The sequence below is a fragment of the Aythya ferina genome, assembly GCF_964211825.1.
Source record: "Aythya ferina genome assembly, chromosome: 11".
NCBI classification, from domain to species: Eukaryota; Metazoa; Chordata; class Aves; order Anseriformes; family Anatidae; genus Aythya; species Aythya ferina.
In genome coordinates, this window is record NC_140307.1 from 14,290,047 (window position 1) to 14,312,292 (window position 22,246).

General features: G+C 35.2%; 1 protein-coding gene across 17 annotated transcripts in view; it reads left to right on the top strand.

Annotated features, from left to right (window-relative positions):
- The window catches only part of HERC1 (HECT and RLD domain containing E3 ubiquitin protein ligase family member 1), a 106,089-nt gene that overhangs the window by 8,446 nt on the left and 75,397 nt on the right, over window positions 1-22,246 (top strand). For 15 of the 17 annotated variants that reach the window (XM_084531602.1, XM_084531591.1, XM_084531603.1 and 12 more), the window contains exons 2-11: window positions 10,996-11,951; window positions 13,714-13,809; window positions 14,093-14,287; window positions 15,458-15,769; window positions 16,405-16,501; window positions 18,013-18,156; window positions 19,065-19,192; window positions 20,099-20,243; window positions 20,338-20,509; window positions 21,601-21,735. In XM_084531602.1, coding sequence (XP_084387728.1) covers window positions 11,022-11,951; window positions 13,714-13,809; window positions 14,093-14,287; window positions 15,458-15,769; window positions 16,405-16,501; window positions 18,013-18,156; window positions 19,065-19,192; window positions 20,099-20,243; window positions 20,338-20,509; window positions 21,601-21,735 — 2,354 coding nt within the window. In that variant the 5' untranslated portion in view covers window positions 10,996-11,021. Of the gene's footprint in view, window positions 1-1,449; window positions 1,581-10,833; window positions 10,852-10,995; window positions 11,952-13,713; window positions 13,810-14,092; window positions 14,288-15,457; window positions 15,770-16,404; window positions 16,502-18,012; window positions 18,157-19,064; window positions 19,193-20,098; window positions 20,244-20,337; window positions 20,510-21,600; window positions 21,736-22,246 lie in introns of those variants that run through there. The other 2 variants (XM_084531600.1, XM_084531601.1) reach the window with 2 other exon arrangements.

Consider the following 22,246-nt stretch of genomic DNA (forward strand, 5'->3'; position numbering starts at 1 on the left):
CCTGATTAATCTGACTGTGAATTTCTTTTTGAGTTTTGTGTATGGCACAAAAAGCTTGATTTTTCTATCCTATCCACAGAAGTTATTTCTCACAGTTGAAAAAACAGGTTAAATTTCTGTTACCAAGATTAAGAGCTGTAGTGCACCCTGAATGCCATCTGTTTAAACACTAAATTTTCTAATCCTTGTCAGAAACCACCCAGGTGACATCATGCTTAAAGTACCTCTAGCATAGTTTACTCTAGCACTACTCATGCTGAAAATAGTAAATGAAACTGCTGTAAACTTGAGAAAGATTATGTCAGTGAACACACACTGAGGAACTGTATTCTCCAGAAAAACACAAATTTGCATATTTGTTAAAGCCTTGCTTTTCTTGGACTCAATTTAGAAAATATATTTACCAATCCATTGGAGAATGATAGTATCATTACAGCGAGGCAGTAAACAGAATCCAGGCATGTGAGTGTCACAGCGAGTTCCTGGTGTGCTCTTTAGTTGTGGTGGTTGCTGCCTTTTATTTGACGGTGCCGAATTCTAGCTTCTAGTGTTGCATGCCTTTTTAGGTACGTACCTTTAAAATAGAGTTAAATGCCATCAGCATCTTACAGAGTTCGCTGAAATTGTTAGTTGCAGAAAGGAGAGTGAGCACTTGTGAAACTGTGAGAACTTCTGATTTTTAGGAGGTCTAAGGGTTGAAATCTTGTATCTACAGGCAGTTTTTCAAGAGGTCTGCAGAAAATAAGAGCTTTCAACTATTTTTGTAGCAGTTCTAAGAGTCTGAGCACTTAGCTTCTGCCAGAGTAGTTGTTTTTGTCTGTGCTCGATTCCCCCTGTAGTCAGACCACGTTTAAAAAAAAAAAAAAAAAAAAAAAAGGTAACATTTGGCTTTGTTAAATTCTGACCATATTAATCTCTTTAGTGCATGTCCTAGATTCGTTGGTTTAAGAAAATGTATTTTCTTCACACTGAGTGAAGACACTGTATCTTAATTTATGCAGATTGTGGTTGATCAGGTGGTGCTGTCTTTCCAGTGTAGTCTTTCCAGAATGTAGAAGCTTCTGGATCATAGTTAGATTTTTGTTTGTTTGTTTTTGTTACCTTGCAAATACTTTTCCAGAAATTAATCCTGGTTTTGACAGGCAGTATTATAACTTAGCCCTTCATAAATGCTAAAATAACTTCCTAACTCTGCCTATTTTCTGGCCTTTGGGGGTAGACCGTTGAAGCAATTTTTAATTGTGTTATATGTAATACATTATTTATACAGGAAGTGAATAGTAATACATTTTATTCAGTTGATACTGTAGGGAGAAATATAATTAGCTAATGTAAAATTTGGATAGAATGGTAAGTTTCATTCTTCTATCATTATAAGCATTGCTCAAATCCCTTTATAATTACAAATAATATCATCTATCTTTTTTTTTTTTTTTTTTTTTTCTCCAGAAACATTGTACTAAATTACTGGTGAGCCACAGTGTTGCTGCCTACAACACACAATTCTTTTCTCTTATTTCTCTGGCTGGCATGCCGTGATTTTTCTGAGCAGAAGAATATGACGTTTTCCAAATCTTCAAGTAAGAAGAGGCTTTATATGCATGTAAAATCGTAAGAGTTTACGATGATAACCTGATAGTCAAACCTTCCTTCAGTTGTGTAACTTACACTGAGATGCCAGTGGAAGAGATTGATCTTTTACAAGCAATGATGTTTCTAGTATTTTTGATTGCCAAAGAAATACTTGCAAAATCTCTTAAATCTACTTGGAATTTTGAAAATATTTGGGCTCTGAGTTCTGTTTGCATGCAGGCTTGCAAAAATGCAATCCAAGTGTGCTTATCGGAAAGTCTTACTACTATTAAAAGAAAAGTAAGGGGAGGGATAGGCTTTCATGAGCTGTAGAAAGCTTTGAAAGTTGCAAGCGTGTTAGTTGAAGAATCATTTTTACAAGTTTTAAAATCTCAATGGACTGGACAAGTGATATCTACAGACTAGGTTAAAATATATTCTCACTGTTTATCATGTCCATTTGACAACATTTTATGTAAGGTCCATTTTGCTTTTTTATCCCCGTATTATGATGTTTATTTATTCAGGTTTTGTAAGCAGGGAGGATAGCACAAAGCTGTAAAACAACAATTGAGCAGGAAGATTCAGGTATACACAAACATCAGGAAATCACTGTATATTTGATTTAGCTACATTGATTTAACTATGTTTCTGAATTGTTTGTGTATATTTTCAGTTTTTCCTTTTAGTGGTTTGGGCACAGCTGTACCTTCTTCCTTCCTCTATCATCTTTTATTATCCTCTTTTATTATCGTCAAAATTCTTGATAGAATATGATGAGTGCACACATTTGGTAATGAGGTAGAAGCACTGAGTTGGGGAACATAATATACATATAAAAAAAAAAAAAGCCCTAAAATCAATTCCTCCCCTCCGCATTTTTAGGTGGTTTCTGTTCACTGATGAGTTGTGTATGTTTGCTAAGGACTGGAAAAAACAAATGGTATGGGGAAATTGTACTGTTACCCTCTTTGCTTTCTAAACCAATAAGATAATATTCCTGTCTTCTACTTGTTAACAATCTTTAGAAAACCTTCTTTAAACACAAATATAAAAATACCACTTTTTCTTTCCTCAACTGTCATACCCAAGTCTCTTCCTGCAGGAAATTAGAGTTCTCTGAGTTCTCTCTTTGGTGTTCCCTAGGTAGAGTGGTTCCTTGTTGTCCTGTTTCTCCCTCAAAAAGAAGCTACAGTGCGTGTTGTAAGCCACAGTTCCTGTGGCTTCTGTGCAATCTCCATCTTTCTTTTATTTTTCAGGTTAATCTTTCTCTTAGATCTATACACAACAACACCTTTTTAGTAATCTTTTCAAAACGTACATGTATATCCAAGAAGGGAACTTCCTGTTTACTTATATTAGGATAAATTTGCTCAGCTGCATGGAAACAGTTCTTTGATGACAAATTCAAGTATCTCCTATAATTTCCAAGCTGAATTGGAAAGGTGAGACTATGGAAATTATTTTTGAGAGGTTGTGTATACATGCTGTCCAGGAGCAGTCTTTCCCACTAAGCTCAGCTTTGACCTTCAACCTCATGCAGAAGTCCTCTTTTTTTTTTTTTTTTTTATATATATATATATATATATATAAAATCCACCTTCTCTCCCTGTATTAGAATAAAGGAATATTTACATGCCTTTTGCACATTCGGAAGTCCTTTGACTGTATTGAAATTGAGAATTTCTATTAATAACCTATTTTGTAACTTATTTATTTATTTATTTTTTCCTTTAGTGAGTGGTTCTTATACGTGTATTTGAAGTTGATCAAAGCTGTCCCACTTACCTGAAAGTGAGAAAAAACAAAAACATCTTAGATTTTTACTACAGTTTTGGGAACTTAAAAAAATATCTTAGGGATTTGACAGTTGTCTGAGCTAAGTGCATTTATAAGAACTCTTAACTGTTTGCTTTTTTCACATTCTAGTAATTTAGGAGATGGTAATATTTGGCTGGAAAACTTACTTTCTAGTCCCATTTTAACTTTTGTATGGCACATTGTATAGATACATACTCAAAAACACATTTTACATACTTTTTACTTTTTGATATTAACTGCAACATTTTGAAAGAAATACTCCCCTTTGGAAAGAAAAGAAGAAATACTAACCAAAACTTACTTCTGCTTCAGATGCGTATACATGAAATACTGTTAACATTTATAGTATTTACTATAAATACATACAAAAAATGTATGTGTGCTCATATATTTGTTGTGAAATACTTGTTTTGTTATATCTGCTACGTCAGTTTTCCATCAGAGTATTGTTCATGCAGTCATTGACATGGTGCTGTGTAAAATAAACTGTACTGTGTTTAATAAACAAGCTGGGATAAATTGCAAGGTGAAGTTCTAGTGTCTGAATGTTAAATTGCAGTGGTGATGAAGAGATGAACATTATTTACATCTTAAGATACAGGTATAGTTACTATTTAGGTAGAAAAAATACATTTTTTCTTCTGTAAAAGTATTTACTGTTTGGCCTACATCATTAGTGATATAAACTGAATCTTAAAGCTGATTTTTTTTAATCTGTTGTTCTTAATGAAGGCAAAAGGCCTTCCACATTATAATGCAAGTGGTTTATTAGTTAATGTAGGCACACTTAGATCTCAAAAAAATGAATATTTTAAGAGAACTGTTACAGATGTCTGATTTCAGGCTGAATCATTTCCAGTTTAAGAAAACAAAGCCTTGTAATAACACTGAATATTTTAAATTCTCTAGGCTTAGTAGGCCACTGCAGGCTTCATTTTTTCCCCAAAAGTACGGTACCTTTCCTCTTTTTCTCTATATTTTAACTCAAAGGGGAAAATGATAAATGTATTAAATATTATTAGCATTTACTCTGTTTTGCTACCAAATATGTGCAGGGTCATGTTTTTTTATTTATTTTTTATTTTTCCTTAGATGTAGCACTGTCTAAAAAAGAAGCTCTTTAAATCATCATGTAAGTAAATAGATGAACAGAAATATATAGGAAAAGGAGAAATTACGTTAATGTTGAACTTTCATTCTCTGAGTTTTCTCATTCTCATGAAAATGCACACTGGACATTTACTTATATAATTTCATAATATTCAAAATTTCTATTAACTCAATCTAATTGCATTAGAAATACAGCCTTTTATGAACTTTTTTTGCTTACTAATTATTGCAAGTAGTCAAAACTTCATCCTGAGCTTACAGTTTGAGTGGTATAGCATGTGGTAATTTGTATGTTTGGTTACAGATAATACTTGGTTTACAGAATCAAAGAATGGTTTGGGTTGGAAGGGACCTTAAGGATTACCTGGTTCTAGCCCCCTGCTGTGGGCAGGGACACCTCTCACCAGCCGTGGCTGTCCAAACCCCATCTGGCCTGGCCTTGAACGTTTCCAGGGATGGGGCAGCCACAGCTTCCCTGGTCAGAGCCTCACCACCTTCATAGGGAAGAATTTCTTCCTTAAATCTAATCTAAGTCTACCCCCTTTCAATTTAAAGCTGTTGAAGTCCCATTGCTGCACTCCCTGACAAAGAATCCTTCCCCAGCTTTCCTGTAGGCCCTCTTTAGGTGCTGGAAGCCTGCTCTAAGGTCTCAGCAGAGCCTTCTCTTTTCCAGGCTGAACAATCCCAACTCGCTGAGCTTGTTTTCATAGGAGAGGTGGTCCAGCCCTCTGAGCATCCCCATGGTGTCCTCTGGAGTTGGTCCAGCAGGTCCATGTCCTGCTTATGTGGGGGGCCCCAGAACTGAACTCAGTGCTGCAGGTAGGGTCTCACCAGATACAATGGGGAAAGCTCTGAACAGACCAGAGAGCTGGCTTGTTCTTTTGTGCTTCTAAACACAAACCTAAAACATGGGGATGACCCATGCTTCATGGTACAGCTTTGCAAGGTGTGGACTACTCTTTGGTGTGTGCTTTTTAAATGGTGGACTGATGCAGAGAAAAAAAAATCCACTTTTGCCTATGCTCTAGTTAAGTTCCATGTTTCATGAAATATGGAAATACGGAGAGCTCTCTTAAACATATTTTCTTTTGTTATTTAAATATCCTACTCTACTTTTAGCTCAGGGGAAAAAAGCCACCTTTATTATATTTCTCTTGTTTTCACAGTTTTCATTTTAAGGTTCTTTTCTTTTCACTCCCTTACATGTGACCTAGAAGGCAAAAAATAGCATTTAGTGTCTCAGTTGAAGTGAAGGGTAATTAACAGCTTTGTTCTTCATCCAGCAAATATTCTAGTAGAGTATTTGATGAATCTAAGCTTTTTAATCAGTTTAGTTGTAGAGTCTACTGCACTGCCTGTGACTCACAAAGCTATTCAGCATCACTTCCCCTCAACCTTAGCAGTAGTTTGTAAGAGGGTAGCGGGCAAATCCCTTTTCCTTCATCTTCTGCTTGGCAGCAGTTCTTTTTATTTTTGAACTGCCAGTAGTATTCATAGGTTTCTGAGTCTTCCTCCTAGCACTTGTTGAGGAAGACTCAAAAAAAAGCTCCTTTCTTGGCATCTGTTAAATTGGATAAGAAATATGTGAATGTTTTCCTCAATATAATGTTTATGAGAAGCATAGATGACTTTTGACCTTACCAGAGGTTTTGCTGAAGGTGGTTTCATGCTTACCTTTTTGCTTTGCTATCTTCAGTGTTACTTGTTTACTCTTCGTGTAACAAAGCTTCCTTCATCAGCTATGCATAATTAGCGTTTCCACTTACTTAGACGTGTCCCTAGAATAAATTTTTTTAATCATTGAATCAGCTCTTACACGGAGGTTTTCTAGATTGCTTTCTGACCATATACCAAAAATCTTGGAATTCAGAGTTAGTAGATTATAAAGGCAGTTTTAGTTACCTTCAGATTTATTCCACTGCATTTCTTACATTTTGTCAGTCTTAGAAGAACCTTAAACTCAGTGGTTGCTATCGGTGTGCCTTCTTATATGGGAGAAGTTTTTCAAGCTCAGCTTTCGTTTTCAGAATGACAAGTTTTCTGTCATGTTATCAGTGCTTTTACCTTGGCAGCAATGGATTGTTGTATAAACAATAACTAAGGAACTCTGGTGTTTTTAATGGCTTCATTGTTACTTCCCCTGCATGCGGTTCTTCTGCGTTAGGATTTTGCTGTTGGGTTCAAAAGCTGTCTATTGAAAATTCTGTATTTATGGAAGTGTAAAAAAATATTAAGCAAGCAAGATAACACAAAAATACCCATTTAATTGCAATATATCCACTGAAGTTAGAAAAAAATATCCCAAATCCATTTGCAAAACACTAAATAAAATGCCTCTAGATTGCAAGGGAACACTAAAAATAGTAAGACAAAAGTAGACAGTTTTCGAACTATATGGGGTGCATATAAAAATGGCATGCTGAGTGCAGACTGCACTTACCTAACACTCTTCTGTAGATTTCTCCTGCTTAATGCCAGAGTTGGGATCCAGAACAATGGATAAGATCTGGGAACGAAGCCGTTCCTTAATTTGTAATTAAGTGGATATTCTGAAAGCGAGTTACTCCAAAACCACGTGGCTTTCATTTTTTTATTCTTAAGTGTTCATTGAACAGCCTGAAATCATGAGATGAAATAATGAGACGGAATGAACTGAAAAGTTTTATTGTACATGCTGCTGCGAAAGTTGTGAACTAGCTTGGAACTTGAAAACTGCATGACTGCATTAACGTGGTGTTGGGCTTGGGCTAGTAACCCTGCTAAGAAGCTCTCCTAGTGCAGGCTTTGCTTGTATCTCGGCTGAGTTTCATGTAAGCCAACACTTCCAGACAGTGCAAACACTGCTCCCTGCAGCAGCTGGGCTCTGGGTACCAGCGGCATACGTTCATGGGGTTGGTTGGAATAAATTTTGGAAAATACTCGTAACTTCCATTTCTGAGCTCTAAACCATATGCATGGAAGTTCTAGATGTCACTTCGTTTTTTGGCAAGATTACTGTTAGTTTTATTTCCCTGTTTTTTTTTGTTGTTGTTGTTGTTGTTTTTTCTTTTCTGTAGAATTTCTTGTTACTATGAGAGGTGTGAGCTGCTCAGCAGTTTACATTTTGGTCAGAAAAGCTACTCTGTGGTATAGGATAAAGTATTCTTTATCCTAGAGGAGAAGAATATGATTATGCAGGAGCATGGTCACCCACTGCATGATTCAGCGCAGGCGTAAATCACTGTAATGCTGATACTTAACAGTTCTGCAATATTTTATTTCTCCACATCTGAACCTTGAATTACCTGTCTTCCAAGTAAATGCTATTTGTATTTATTTTGAAAATTGTAACCAGGTCAAATAAAAATGTCGTTGCTAATGATAAAATACAATTCTGTAATACTTGGAAGAAGTGAATTATGGTGAGATGCTGTGTGTCATAACAAAAAAGGGTTTTGCATAGCTACATTGATATCAGTGTTTCCCTATACATCCTCATCTGTCTGTCAGAAAGCAGTCAGTAGGACAGCACTAGGCACTTTCTAAATAACTAAAATGTATATGTAACTCTAAATATAGCAACATTGGAACAAATTTGACTTTGTGTTCTTGGTGCAGATTACTTAGGATTTAGTTTTGTAACAGAAAGCTTGTCAGGGAAGATCATCTTGTTAGCCTGAAATAAATCTTTCTGTAGCAGAACGAAAATACGAGACTAGGAAAATTCTTTGAGTTGTATACCAAAATTTATTATACATGTACTCCATTTTAAAATTGTTGTCTACTTATATTAAAGAGTCATTGCAGAACTTAACTGGGAACAGATTTAGGAGGCTTTCAGATTTAATTAATTTGTGATTGCTTCACACCCTTTTGTTCTTATGCCTGTATTATCCTTTTCCTTACTTAGTCACTCCCCTCACCCTCTTTCTTTTCCCTGCCAAATTTGTTGACCAAATTTGTTGTAGCAGTTTTTGTGAGCTTTTTTTGTTTCTTTATTTTTTGATTTGCTATGCTAAAAGGTCACAATCCTAGTCTTCTCTTCAGGCTAGATCAGAAGAATAGTCTTTTTCTCTGCATGATCCAGTGTCAGTCTTCTTTGCAGTCAGGATATCGGTGACAGAAATCATTTCCAGAATTCCAGCTGGCATCCGACTGATTAGCATTTTGTAACATTGTGTAAAAATGCTTCCCTTACCCTGTCCTTCCCAAACCATTCTGGAAATGCTCATTAATGCCACTCAGGCAAGTATTTGGTCTCTGTCATGACTCATAATCCATTTGTGAGTCACTAGATTGTTCCTACTTGCATGTTCAAGTTATAGGTTCTCTACTTATGGGAGATTTTTTTTTTATTCACAATTGTGTGAGCTTGCATGTTTTAATATTAAATTTCAAGCTGTTAGTCTTATTACTTCTCATTTGCATACAGTTCTCTCCATGTGACATACTTGTCTACAGCAATAGAGGTGCCTCTGTACTTTGCGTTGTCATTGTTTTACCAACTAGTTCATCAAAATATTAAATTGTTGGTTTCAAGATAAAGAATGATTTCTGTGAAATTTAACTAGATACTAACTTGATTTGTTTCTTTTTCCTCCAAATTTTGTCTTCTCTATGTAGCTTCTTTTAGAACATACAGTTCCTCTATAAACTTTTGACACCTTAATTTTTAAAATTAGCTTATTACAGCATTGTCTAATGATACTGTATGTTTTTGACCATAAAAGATGCCTTTCTGAGCATTTTTAATGGTTACAATTCCACTTTGAGAGGTATGGTTAAGACATTTAGACATTTGCTGTTATTGAACATTGGGGGACTACAAGACGGTATGTCATCCTAAGAGAAAGGACTGTGTACAGAAAATAGTCTGCTATGCCAATACTGTATGCTCCCTTCTAAAGGTTTTACATATTTTAAACGTGTTGCCATGTTCAGTTTGAAATTTGATGCACTCAGATTAAGTTTCAAAAAGATCTGAGTTTCTGTAAGATGGTTAAATGTAATTTTTGCATTTGGTCATTTATTTTAGAACTGTAATTTTAAAACAGCGAACAAAAGATGCAGTCCCTTCTAATTAACTGTTAGTCTGAAAACTACCTTTCACTTAAGATGGGTTGAAAGTGGGTTGATATTAAAGCATTTGAGTTTCACACAAGGATTTTCTAACTGAGGTTTCGACTGTTTATGTAGAACTCAGACCCTATTCCGTCTCTTGAGGGAATTAAATGGAAAAAAGGAATCTTTCCACTTAGCTACATAGGATGACTTGGGTTCAGGTGGTGCAGCAAGCAGAAGAGAGGTAGAGAGGTGTATTTTAGGGGCTAGTGCCAGACAAAAAAAAAAAAAAAAAAAAGCATTGTGGTATGTGGCAAGGAATTGCATCTTAACCATCAGAATCACAGGAATTTTGTAGCAATTCGTTCATAATGCTTCATTGAATTTGAATCTATATAAAAGGGTGTAATATGTTTTTCTTTTTTTTCTCCCCTAAAATTGTCAGCAGAAAAAGATTTCTTAAATTCACTGACATGTTTGATTTGAAAGAATCGTGGAAGCTGTCAAGTTAGAACTGTCCTGGAAAAGTGTTTCATTGTGAAATTTGTTATTTTACCTCCATGTTGTTAGTGATCCCTTCCTTAAAATCCTTCCTAAAAGATTTGAATGCTCTCAAAGTCACACATTATGAAATATATTAATATAATGTAATATGTAATATTTGATACTTTAAATTTACTTGGAGTAGCTGTGATGCGTATTTGGCTCTGAAGAGCCTATTCACTGAATGAATCGGATCTTCCTAATGTGCCACCCTTGTGTGGCTTAAAATCATCTGTCCTGGTTTCCTTTTAACATTCTGACCTGAGTTTTAAGGAGATCTCTAGCTTGCTGTAGAAAGTGGTGAGAATGGCTTGTGACAGCAGGACTTAGAGTATGCTTGACAGGTTGAGCATTTACTTATGGCCTGAATTAGTAGTCTTATTTATTGTCATGTTTTATACTGGTACTCCATTCACTTGTGCTCAGTTGTGTATGATCTTGTGCATTTGTTGAGGTCATTGTCCTGTCTGCAAAAAGAATATTTATTTTCCCCAAAAGGTTTAGAAGTATACTTTCATTGAATTATAGCAGAATTAAATTTGCTTTGTGTTAATTTTTATGCATATGGAATTAGAAAATATGTAGACGTTTACTACAGTTCTTACAGCATGTTAAGGAAATTGCATGTCCATGTACTTGCTTAAAACAAAGCTCAAAATTAATCTGCAAAATGTAATTTTTACAGTACTCCTGAACTATCAGTATTGGCTCTGAATTCCAGATTCTTGCAATATGGACAGAATGGTGCAACTTCGATGATTTTTGGTGATTAAACTTTTTTGCTGCTTGTTTTATTAATGATCTATTAGGATTTGTCCTACTGTGTGAATAGTAAGTTTAGTAGATAATAATGCACACCTACTTACATGTTTTTTGTGTTTGTTTGTTTGTTTGTTTTTCCATCTTTAGGCCTAATGGCAAAAGAGTAAACCAACATGGCAGCTATGGTCCCACCTGTGAAGCTGAAATGGCTTGAACATCTAAACAGCTCTTGGATCACAGAAGACAGTGAATCTATTGCAACAAGGGAGGGAGTTTCCATCTTGTACGCTAAGTTAGTTAGCAATAAAGAAGTAGTGCCATTGCCCCAGCAGGTTCTGTGCCTCAAAGGACCTCAGCTTCCGGATTTTGAGCGGGAATCTCTATCTAGCGATGAACAGGACCACTATTTGGATGCTCTTCTTAGCAGCCAGCTGGCACTGGCTAAGATGGTGTGCTCAGACTCTCCATTTGCTGGAGCACTTCGAAAACGTCTCCTTGTATTGCAGCGTGTCTTCTATGCACTTTCTAATAAATACCATGATAAGGGTAAGGTGAAACAACAGCAGCATTCGCCAGAAAGCAGTTCTGGATCAACAGATGTGCATTCTGTCAGTGAACGTCCTCGGTCGAGTACAGATGCACTTATAGAAATGGGGGTACGGACTGGATTAAGCTTGTTGTTTGCACTGCTGAGACAAAGCTGGATGATGCCAGCATCGGGACCTGGCCTCAGTCTCTGCAATGATGTTATCCATACTGCAATAGAAGTTGTGAGCTCTTTACCACCTTTATCTTTAGCAAATGAAAGCAAAATTCCACCGATGGGGTTGGACTGTTTATCACAAGTAACAACATTTCTTAAAGGAGTGACAATTCCAAACTCTGGGGCAGATACTTTAGGTCGTAGGTTAGCTTCTGAATTGCTTCTTGGCTTGGCTGCCCAGCGAGGTTCTCTGCGATACCTTCTTGAATGGATAGAAATGGCATTAAGTGCTTCAGCTGTAGTAAACAGCATGGAGAAGACCAAGATGCTGCAAAGCCCAGAAGGGATGATCAGCTTTGATTGCTTTATGAGTATATTGATGCAGATGCGGCGGTCTTTGGTAGGTATACCAGCTTTAATTTTTCTACCTAGCAAATACAGATGCATTCTTAACTTAAACACAGTTTCTCAACACTGAATGCCATATTGGCAGTTCTTAATTGAATAAATTGCTTTAACATGTTTTAAAAAAGCTTCTTTCACTTGCAATATTTTTGCAGTAATTCTTTTGTTATCCACTATGTTTTTCTTCCTCTCTTCCCACCCATTTCTTCATAGGTACAGGAGATGAAACAGAGTAATTCCTGTCTTGTGTTACATTTAACTTTAGGAAAAAATCAGGGACATCATCCAATCCACTTGCATTTTATATTTAAGATAAGATGACAACAAAAGAGTTAAAAAGTATGAAATTGTTTCTAAGGCTTGCTTTGTTGAATTTGTTCACAATGCAGAGTTTCGCAATACACTTTTTCAAAGTTTCACCTCTCTGTTTATACATTTTTAGAGAATCAGTAAGATTTGAGATGTTTAGCATTTCTCCTACTGCTTGGAAATTTATACCCTATGAAAACGGACTAAATTGTTTGTAAATAAGGCATGTGGCTTGCTTTGTCATTTGAATGCTTACTTTTCATCCTAGATGAATATTTTTAAAGTTATGAAGTTAACGCACAGTGTGCAATTGAAAGCTGTAGTAAGCTTCTGCCTCATACACTCACTGGAACAGGGAACAACTTTTTCCCTGAAGTGCGGTTGTTTTTCTCTCCCCTCTCAACTTTCCAATACTTACTAAAAAATGCATTTTTTTTTTTAATTAAAAATTTAAAGAAATACAAAATTCTGTTTCTAGAGTGGTTGATGAGCAGCTCTAGTTTCCTTTGTGCAGACTACTGAAATCCTATTATTAAACTATAGGAAAAAATTCTAGCCATACAGTAACACAACTTAGTAATATACTGTTTATGTTTTAGTTTATGTTCATATTTATAGGAAGGAGTAGAGCTATTTGTAGTTTTATTACTGCTATTCAGTGTTTTAATGGAGGACTTGTGTCAAATTCTAGATGGGACCAACTCTTTAAAGTGTTGCTTTGATTCTAATAGGGCTTTTAAAATTCTGAACGTAATCTGTTTTCACATTAGCCAGTAGCAGATCCTTCCTTCACACCAATTCTGTTGTTAAAATCTGCTTTCTTTAGGAATGTAAGCCTGCTGTGTTAGGTAAGTTTTATTCTTTTGACTGAGGAAAGATGTATAGCATCTATATTATATCAGTGAAGGATTCTGGTGTATAGGTTACAAACTCATTGCATGCTAGGATATGTGGCTTTTGCAAGATGAAAGGGAAGAGAGAGTGGATTGCCAGAACAAATTGTTTGGTTCCGTATTTTTCCAGCCTAAGGGTAAGTAGGAGAGAAGTGTGGCAGTAGCAGGACTGAACTTTATCTGTTGTGTTTGTGTGTGTGTTTTCTTTTTTTTTTTAACTAGATATAAAATTACAAACCAAAATGTAGAGGTAATGTGGGCATAAAAATAATGATGGTTACTGATTTATGATTTAACTAGTAATCATTTTAAAATGAACACAAATAAAATGCATTTAAGAACAAAACTGTATTAGGCAAAATTAACTCTAAACCCAAGTATTTTCACAAAAATGGATAAATAAGAATGTTCAACGAACACTTGTCACATTTTTGTTACCCTAAAATGTATGGAGATGTCATACATACTCTAACAATAAATCCCTACTGTATTTTGTACTGTAGCACTGTTGCTATATGGAAGCATTTTTCTCACAATAACACTTAAAAATTGTAGGGATCATCTGCTGACCGGAGCCAATGGAGAGAGCCAACTAGAACGTCTGATGGCTTATGTTCTCTTTATGAGGCAGCTCTGTGTTTATTCGAAGAGGTATGTCGTGAATTTAAGGTAACTGTACTTTACATCTGATTGATGTGTATGTTTGGATGGGGTTGAGTCTCTGCTGAGTTATCCTGGAGCGGAAGAGGAAGGCCAAAACAAGGTGAAAAGCTAAGATGCAGAAAAACAAAGTAATTTGGAAAAGTTACTGATGGTAAGGTGATGATTTGTGTTTTAGGCAATGTTGTACCAAAAAGAAATTTAAGTTGCATCAAACACTATTATAGGGAGATAAATGAAAATACACTGTGTAATAAATCTTTCTTTTTAATAGGTTTGTCGAATGGCATCAGACTACTCAAGAACATGTGCCAGCCCTGACAGCATTCAAACGGGTGATGCTCCCATTGTTTCTGAGACCTGTGAAGTTTATGTCTGGGGTAGCAACAGCAGTCATCAACTGGTAGAAGGAACTCAAGAGAAAATACTTCAACCCAAGCTTGCTCCAAGTTTTTCTGATGCACAGACTGTGAGTGACATTTATAACAGTACAGTGTAAAACCTAACACCTTCGTAGTTACAGCATGAAACGGGAAAGTAATGCTTAATTTCTAAGTGCCAAAGTTGTAATAAAGGTACAAGAATTAACCACACAAGTTACTTTACAGAAAATATCTCACTACTTTTATTGATGCCTGGAAAAAGGATTCTGTTTCTTTTTTAATGATGCACATACATCAATATCAATGTAAGAAGAAAGACTGAATTATCTAATTTACAATGAAATGCATTTCTAGAGAGGAATTTGCTTGCCTGTAGGTTTTTTTCACTGTTGTTTAAAAGATAGCTTAAGTACTTAATCATCTTTTCCATTGGTGTTTTTCACATCAAGTATGTCTCATTTAAAAGTCCAAACAGGGCTAACTGCTGGCACAGAAACCTTAATTAGCTTTCTGAAAATCAATATACAGTATGCTCTTTCTGCTCTCAGTCACAGATTGTGCAGTTGCAGTGTAGCACTTCTATTGATGCGTGACACAGAATAGTTTGCTTTTCTGTTGCTGTATTGGCTTTGCACTGTTGACTTAAGTAAAAGCATTTTTCAGGGTCACTAAACAATTTAGGTACATTTTCTGAAATTGTTTTTGTTGACTTCTCTGATTCATTGTATATGCCAGTGAACTCTAGGACCAGGAATCGTAAAGCAAGCTTATGCATTTAAACAAAACAAAACAAACAAAAAAAAACATACCACACACACACACCCCAAAACCTGAGCTGAAACAAAACAGGAGTGGAATGAGTTACTTTGTCTTTTTAATCGTAATAAATTAATGTATCTTCAAAGACTGTCCATTTCATGGGTCTAGGAGATCTGAAAGCAGCCTGAGTTCTGCAGTCTATAGAAGAGATGCAAATAAGAACCGTTTAATCGCTATTTATGTCCTCAACATAAAGAAAATAATTTCATCAAGTATTTTTCAAGGATTAGAATTTTATTGCTTGCTGGAGTCTTAACTCTCCTTAGTTTTTATGTTATACTATATGAAAGGGATATAGAAAGAAACTTGACATTCTGTTCAAAAATACATGCTTTAAGACCTACAGATGGTTTCTACATTTATCTAATCTTTCTTTTTTCTTTCTTTCTTTCTTTTTTTTTTTTTTTTTTTTAATATTTTACCTTTCTTGTTTATAGATTGAAGCTGGACAATATTGTACTTTTGTAATTTCTACAGATGGTTCTGTTAGAGCCTGTGGTAAAGGCAGTTATGGGAGACTAGGACTGGGTGATTCTAATAACCAGTCTACATTGAAGAAATTGACTTTTGAGCCTCATAGATCTATTAAAAAAGTATCATCTTCAAAAGGATCTGATGGGCACACTCTAGCATTTACAACAGAAGGGGAAGTCTTCAGCTGGGGTGATGGTGACTACGGAAAACTGGGTCATGGAAATAGCTCAACTCAGAAATATCCCAAGCTTATTCAGGGTCCTCTGCAAGGGAAGGTATGTTTTGTATAGGAGCACACCTGTGTTTGTTCTATTTAAAAATTGAAATATATAAAATCTTAAGATTCTGTGTTTTATGTAAACTTCTATTTGAAGTTAGATCTGTTTCAGGAAAGCACTTTAACTTGTTTGTTGCCTTTAGGCATGTGATTTGGACGATAGCTTTGTTGATAAACCTTCTTGCACTACTAGAACTTGCTTACATGATTTTGTTGAAGTGCAGTGATGTTTCAGAAGAACATTGCTTTTGTTAGCTGTAACATCATGACTTTTCACATGCAACTTTTTAGTGGTTTCATTTGTATTGTCCAAAAAGGCCTTCTTTTCCATATATGTTGATGTCTTAGCCAATGTTTTAAACACCTGCTTTTGCTTCTTTCTGCTACTGTGTAAGGCTGGGATATTGTTATGTTAAATAAATCATGACCTATTTATAGATAAACTTACCTCTATGTGTACTGACTTCCACTTACCAAATCCTAAGCCGTAAACTTCGCAAAAATTAATTTGGCTGTGTACTTGCTCTGCACAAGCGTAGATGTATAATGACTCCTTTCGAAAGTTGACTTTCATAAGATTTCAAAATTCCTATTTGTTAAAAAATGTAATTATTATTTTCACATGTGTCTTAGGTTGTTGTATGTGTATCAGCTGGATACAGGCATAGTGCTGCTGTTACTGAAGATGGAGAGCTATACACATGGGGGGAAGGAGACTTTGGAAGATTAGGTAATTTTCAATACTTTTGAAAGAATTCCTGTGTCTAGTAATGATGCTATAGATACTTGCTTTTTTCTCTTACTGTCCCTTCTAAATATAAATACATATGCACATGTATACAAAGGTGTGTGTGTGTATAGATGAATATAAACACTAGTGTAAAGGCTATTAAAAATTTCAGTGCAGTTAATTCTATAAATATTCTATGATTATTTTCCAAGAAAACTTAGTTCATTCATTATAAGATTATATATGATAGCCATTGCCACTTAAATGTAAACAACAGGTATTTAAAATAAACTAGAGCTCTAGATGAACGTAATATAGAGATGATAGGATGGTTCTTTAAGCAGTCATGAATAACTGGCAAATAATATCAGGGGTCTGATTCTAATGCGATATTAATAAAGAAACTTGACATTTGAGTTTCCCAAAATGGCTTTGTCATTTTGCCTAAAAAAATAAATTTAACTGAAATGATGAACACAGCATTTCTATCTTTTTTAATTTCACTTTTATCTATTTCATCATCTTTATTGTACAGCTTGCATGCCTAGTATAAAACTATCCTTCTCAAGCAGGGTCTGTTGAAATACCAGATTTTGCACAGAAAATTGCTCTAAGTTGGACTTTAGTTTCCTTCTATTGTCTTTGATTTGAATGTCATGATCTCCCAAGTAGAGTGGTGAAAGCAAGCAACTTGCAGAGACAAAACATGAGGAGGATGTTGTTTTACAATTTAGTCCGTCAGAGATTTTCAAGGGAATCACAGAATTGCTGAGCTGTAGCCCTACTGTTAGGAGACACACTAGGTTACAGGTTTAACGTATTATTTTTGGAGGAACTTACGAGAAAAGTTCTTAATGAATTTTGGGTTAATGTGGTCTTTTTACATGCGTAGGGTAACTTGAACTGTGTAGTGGTGTGTTCTGGTGTTTGGCTAAAAAGTAGCATTTAATTAGGCCATAGTAATTCCTTCGCATTCAGTCCTTTACGGATGCCATACAGTATTTTTTTTCTGTCAAGTTAGGTGATACTGTAATGTGTTAGGTTTCTGCAGAGAGGACTATATAGAAAGGTCTACTTTGCTATTTTCATTCATCTGTGCACAACGTTTGCTTTTATTGATAGTAGTAAGAATTGCCCCTATTTTAGTTTCCTTATGCTGTTCAGCATATGTGCTGCCCAGTATTAGGAAGGATAGCTACCTTGTCAACTAGTATTAATGGCAGTTATACTAGTAATTCTTTTTATTTCTTATAAACCAGGTAAAAAATTATTTAGCGGTAGTAAGTTATGAAGAAGTGTTCTGCAGTTTGTCTTATAAAAATGAAATGTTTATTAACCTTACTACAGATATCTTCCTGACACTACTAAAAATCTTTCCAAAAAGTGGGCAGAAATTTTAAATTGCGATGATTACAATTTCCATGGGTTTTGCTAAATTTTGCTGGAATTACAAACCACGATAGGATCTTAAATCTTCACAAAAAGAAAATGAATGTTTCTGTTTTTCTTAGGTCACGGTGACAGCAACAGTCGCAACATTCCTACTTTAGTAAAAGATATTAGTAATGTAGGAGAGGTTTCCTGTGGCAGTTCACACACAATAGCTCTGTCCAAAGATGGCAGAACAGTATGGTCCTTTGGAGGAGGAGATAATGGTAGGTAAAACTAATGTTTCGGTATTAATTTTCACTGTATTCCAGTTACTGTATAGTCTAAATACTCCTTGCAGGTTTGGTCGGTGTTTTGTTTGCTTTTTTTTTTTTGCCATTGGGTTCAAGAAGCTGTTCAAGGCAAGATTTTAGTAAAATCTGAATACAGTATTTAAAGCTTAATTGCAAGATTATAGACTTTAAAAATGGATTTTCAGATATCTGAAGGGAAAAGAAGAAACCTAAAATCATATGTAAATGATTTTGGAAGAAATGCTTTGCTTGCAGATAACTTTCAAATAAGCCTGCTTACTTGATATGGCCAAAAATGTATTTGTTCATGTTGTTGATTTACCCCCAGTAGGCAGCGAAGCACCACAACGCCACTTTACAAAGCCACTGTAATGATAGTCTTTGTTTTAAGGTCATTGATTAAAAATGGTGGATGTGTAGAGAAGATCTGTTTTCAAGTTAAAGGGGAAGTAAAGGGGAATTGAACTATTAATGTTTAAGATACAAGTGCGCACGGCTGTTAGAAAAAATGTAGAAAAGCGTGTTGGCTTTTTTTTTTCCAAATGATTTTATAAACGAGGAGAGAGAACTTTTTTTTAATCTGGGACAAATATGGTAGGTTTAGTGCCTTGGAAGGCTTTAGCAATTAAGTAGAAGGAAATGAATACTGCAGTTATATGGAATTGATATTTCCATTTATAAGGACACTACAATAAATATTTATTACCTGAAGTCTGTAATTATTGTATTTGAAAGAGAGTATGTTTTATAAAAATAATAATGTGCTAATTTTAATAGCATGCCTTGACATTTTTGGAAATCTGAAAATAATTCTTTTGGGGTACTTCGGATAGTTGTAATACTCCAGAAATACTTCCCATTTGTATTTCTTCCTTTTGTAGGCAAACTTGGTCATGGAGATACAAACAGAGTATATAAACCTAAAGTTATAGAAGCCTTGCAAGGAATGTTTATTCGTAAAGTTTGTGCTGGAAGCCAGTCTTCGCTTGCCTTAACATCAACAGGACAGGTAGGCAAAAATAAGTTTTCACGCAAATGATGAGATTTGGTATGTAAGAAGAAGACAGCATGGGTTTATTTCAGCATTCATTATTTTGGCTGTTGAGAAAATATACAGCTAGTTCTTAAACACCAGTTAAAGTTCCCAATTAGATATTGATTAAAAGTACTGAGATCCTAATAGGCTAGATTAATTCATAATGTGCTGAAGAGTCATGTAAAAGTACAAATTCCAAGAGTCTTGGTTAGCCACAGAAAAATTAATTCGTATTAGGTTAATAAATGTAAAACTAAATCAAAAGTGCAAAACCAAATCAAATTCACTAAGCAAAGTGGTTTCGGGAAGCAAAAAGCAAGGAAATGCACTTCATGTTTCATCCATTAAACAATTCAGATGCTTATTTAGGCACCAGTTTTTAAATAAATTTAGTTTTTAAATAAATTTAGTAGTTTTTAAAAATACATGTTTTAGAATATAAGTGTTAACTGTTATACTTCCAATCCAAAATATCTCAGGAAAGCCTGGAAATAAATGTTAGTTGGTAAAGGGGGCCTTTACTGGCACGATGTATATACATGTAATACAACAAACATTTCCAGACATGTAACCTAACTGAACCTGACCTCAGCGTGATTCAAAGACAGTGTGTTTGTGAAGTGTGGATCAAGAATGCTGAAGTTTACTTAGTGGTTTTGTTTCTTGAAACAGCCTCCCAGCTGATGCACTCTGTATCCAGTGAGTGACTGGAGGGAATAAATGTAGACTATGTGAAATGTATTTTAGTGATGAAAGTAGTATGTATGTTTTGATGAAAATGTAATTGTAGTTACTGTGAAAGTGGTTATGCAGTGTTCTGTTGATGGTCACCAATAATACTAATTTGATACTGATATTTTGTGACTTTGTTTGCTCTAGGTTTATGCATGGGGCTGTGGTGCATGCCTTGGCTGTGGCTCGTCTGAGGCAACTGCTCTCAGACCGAAGCTTATTGAAGAGCTGGCTGCTACAAGAATAGTTGATATTTCAATTGGTGACAGTCACTGTTTGGCACTTTCTCATGGTAAGATAAGTAAAGTGTAAAAATCTGTAATCTCCCTTTACAGTCAGAAGCAGTTATATCTCAGATTCTGTTTTTTACTTTATTTACTTTATAGATAATGAAGTTTATGCTTGGGGTAACAATTCAATGGGACAGTGTGGTCAGGGAAACTCTACCGGTCCCATTACTAAACCAAAGAAAGTAAGTGGTTTAGATGGAGTTGCAATTCAACAGATTTCAGCTGGAACCTCCCATAGCCTCGCATGGACAGCTCTTCCAAGAGACAGGTAACAGTGATGCTTGGGGACAAGTACAATTATTTTTTTTTTAAACAGGTAGCCTTTGGGATACATGTAATACTCCTGAAGGTGCTAATCACATCATGTATTTGAAGTATTCTGCTTGTAATGTTTTGGACTTCAGTGTCTTTTTAATCTCTCAACTGTTAGAGATTAGAAGAAGCGATAACAAAACAGCACCACTAATTTGGATACTAAGACTTTTATATGAAGATTTCTTATCTGCTATTAGGCAAAAATAAGCCCTCTTTATGAAAAATCAAAAAGTTAGGCAATGTGAGGACAAACAATACGGTAGATCTTTATTCTGTGCTTCTGACTGCATTTCCTGTAGTTTATGTAGTTTCCTTCAGTATAACAAAGAGGAAACTAAGCGTAAGACTTTAGGAAATGGGGAAGCTCAGATAAATTACTAGATGTGGACTTGAACATCTTAATAAATTTCTGAATAGCTATAAGTTAAGCTGGACTAAAATCAGTCACCTAAATAAATAGTTTGGTTATTAATGTACAGTACCTGAAATAATGCTTCATTACACCACAGGCATGATCAAGTAATTAAATTGAGCTGATAAACTTCAGAGTTACATATGGACTACCACAAAGGAATAGAAGAGTTCTTTTACTGTTTGGAAGATATTTCAGACAGTATTTCAAGATGCCCTGTTTTAAAGGGAGCTATCTTAGAAAAGCCACTAAACTCAAATAGTACTAAGTGGTAATACCCCTTTTGAATTCTACCTATATTGTATTAAAATCTCGTTATAATCTGGAATTTATACTAAAACAGCTTTGTGAGTATTTGTCAGCTTTTGCACAGAGCAGATGTTTTTATATTTGTGGCACTGTAGATATTTTGTTTATAAATGAACAGTGTTTGTTTTGTGAAGACTTTTATGGAAAAGAGTAGAAAATGCCTGCAAGGGTAAGGAAGTTAGTCTGCCTACGTCATATTAGTTTGTTGTAAGAAAAAAATCGGTTAGCTCAAGCATGTACTCACTTAACCTGCTTAAACTGCTAATTTGTTACAGTAATTAGAATATTTTTAATAGTTGACTTATTTTGGTGTTCGATTCTAGGCAAGTTGTGGCATGGCACAGACCCTATTGTGTAGACCTTGAAGAAAGTACCTTTTCACATCTTCGTTCTTTTCTTGAGCACTACTGTGACAAAATTAACAGTGAAATCCCCCCTCTTCCTTTTCCTTCATCAAGGTATGATGTAATGTAACATTACATGTAACTCATGCAATGTTCTCGTTTTGTAATTTCTTTAATCCACATCAGCGGTGTGTGGTTTAGTCCTAGCCAGCCTTTAACAAACAAAAGTCTGGTTTACCAGTTTAGCTCTTTCAGGTGCCTTTTGTTTGCTTGTATAACACAGGAACTTTGCAGTACCTCAAGTGTAGCAGGATCTTTTGTCTGGAATTTATTTTAATTTTGAACGTATCTTTTAAACTGAACTTTTCTTTCAGAGTTATCCTTTAAAACGCATTTTTCTATATAATTTAAGTGCATTTATGGTTTCTGTGCATTGTTTCTGCTTTCCAGTTCTTTCCCCTCTAGCCAGTTTCAGTGGATGCCTGCTGACTAACTTATTGATAGCTAAGACAAAAAAAAAACAAAAACTGTTAAAGTGGTAACCCATCAGTCCATACATTGAGTTAATAACTAACACATGATGCACAAACCACATCATGTACTGTTGTATGTCTAGAAGATGTAT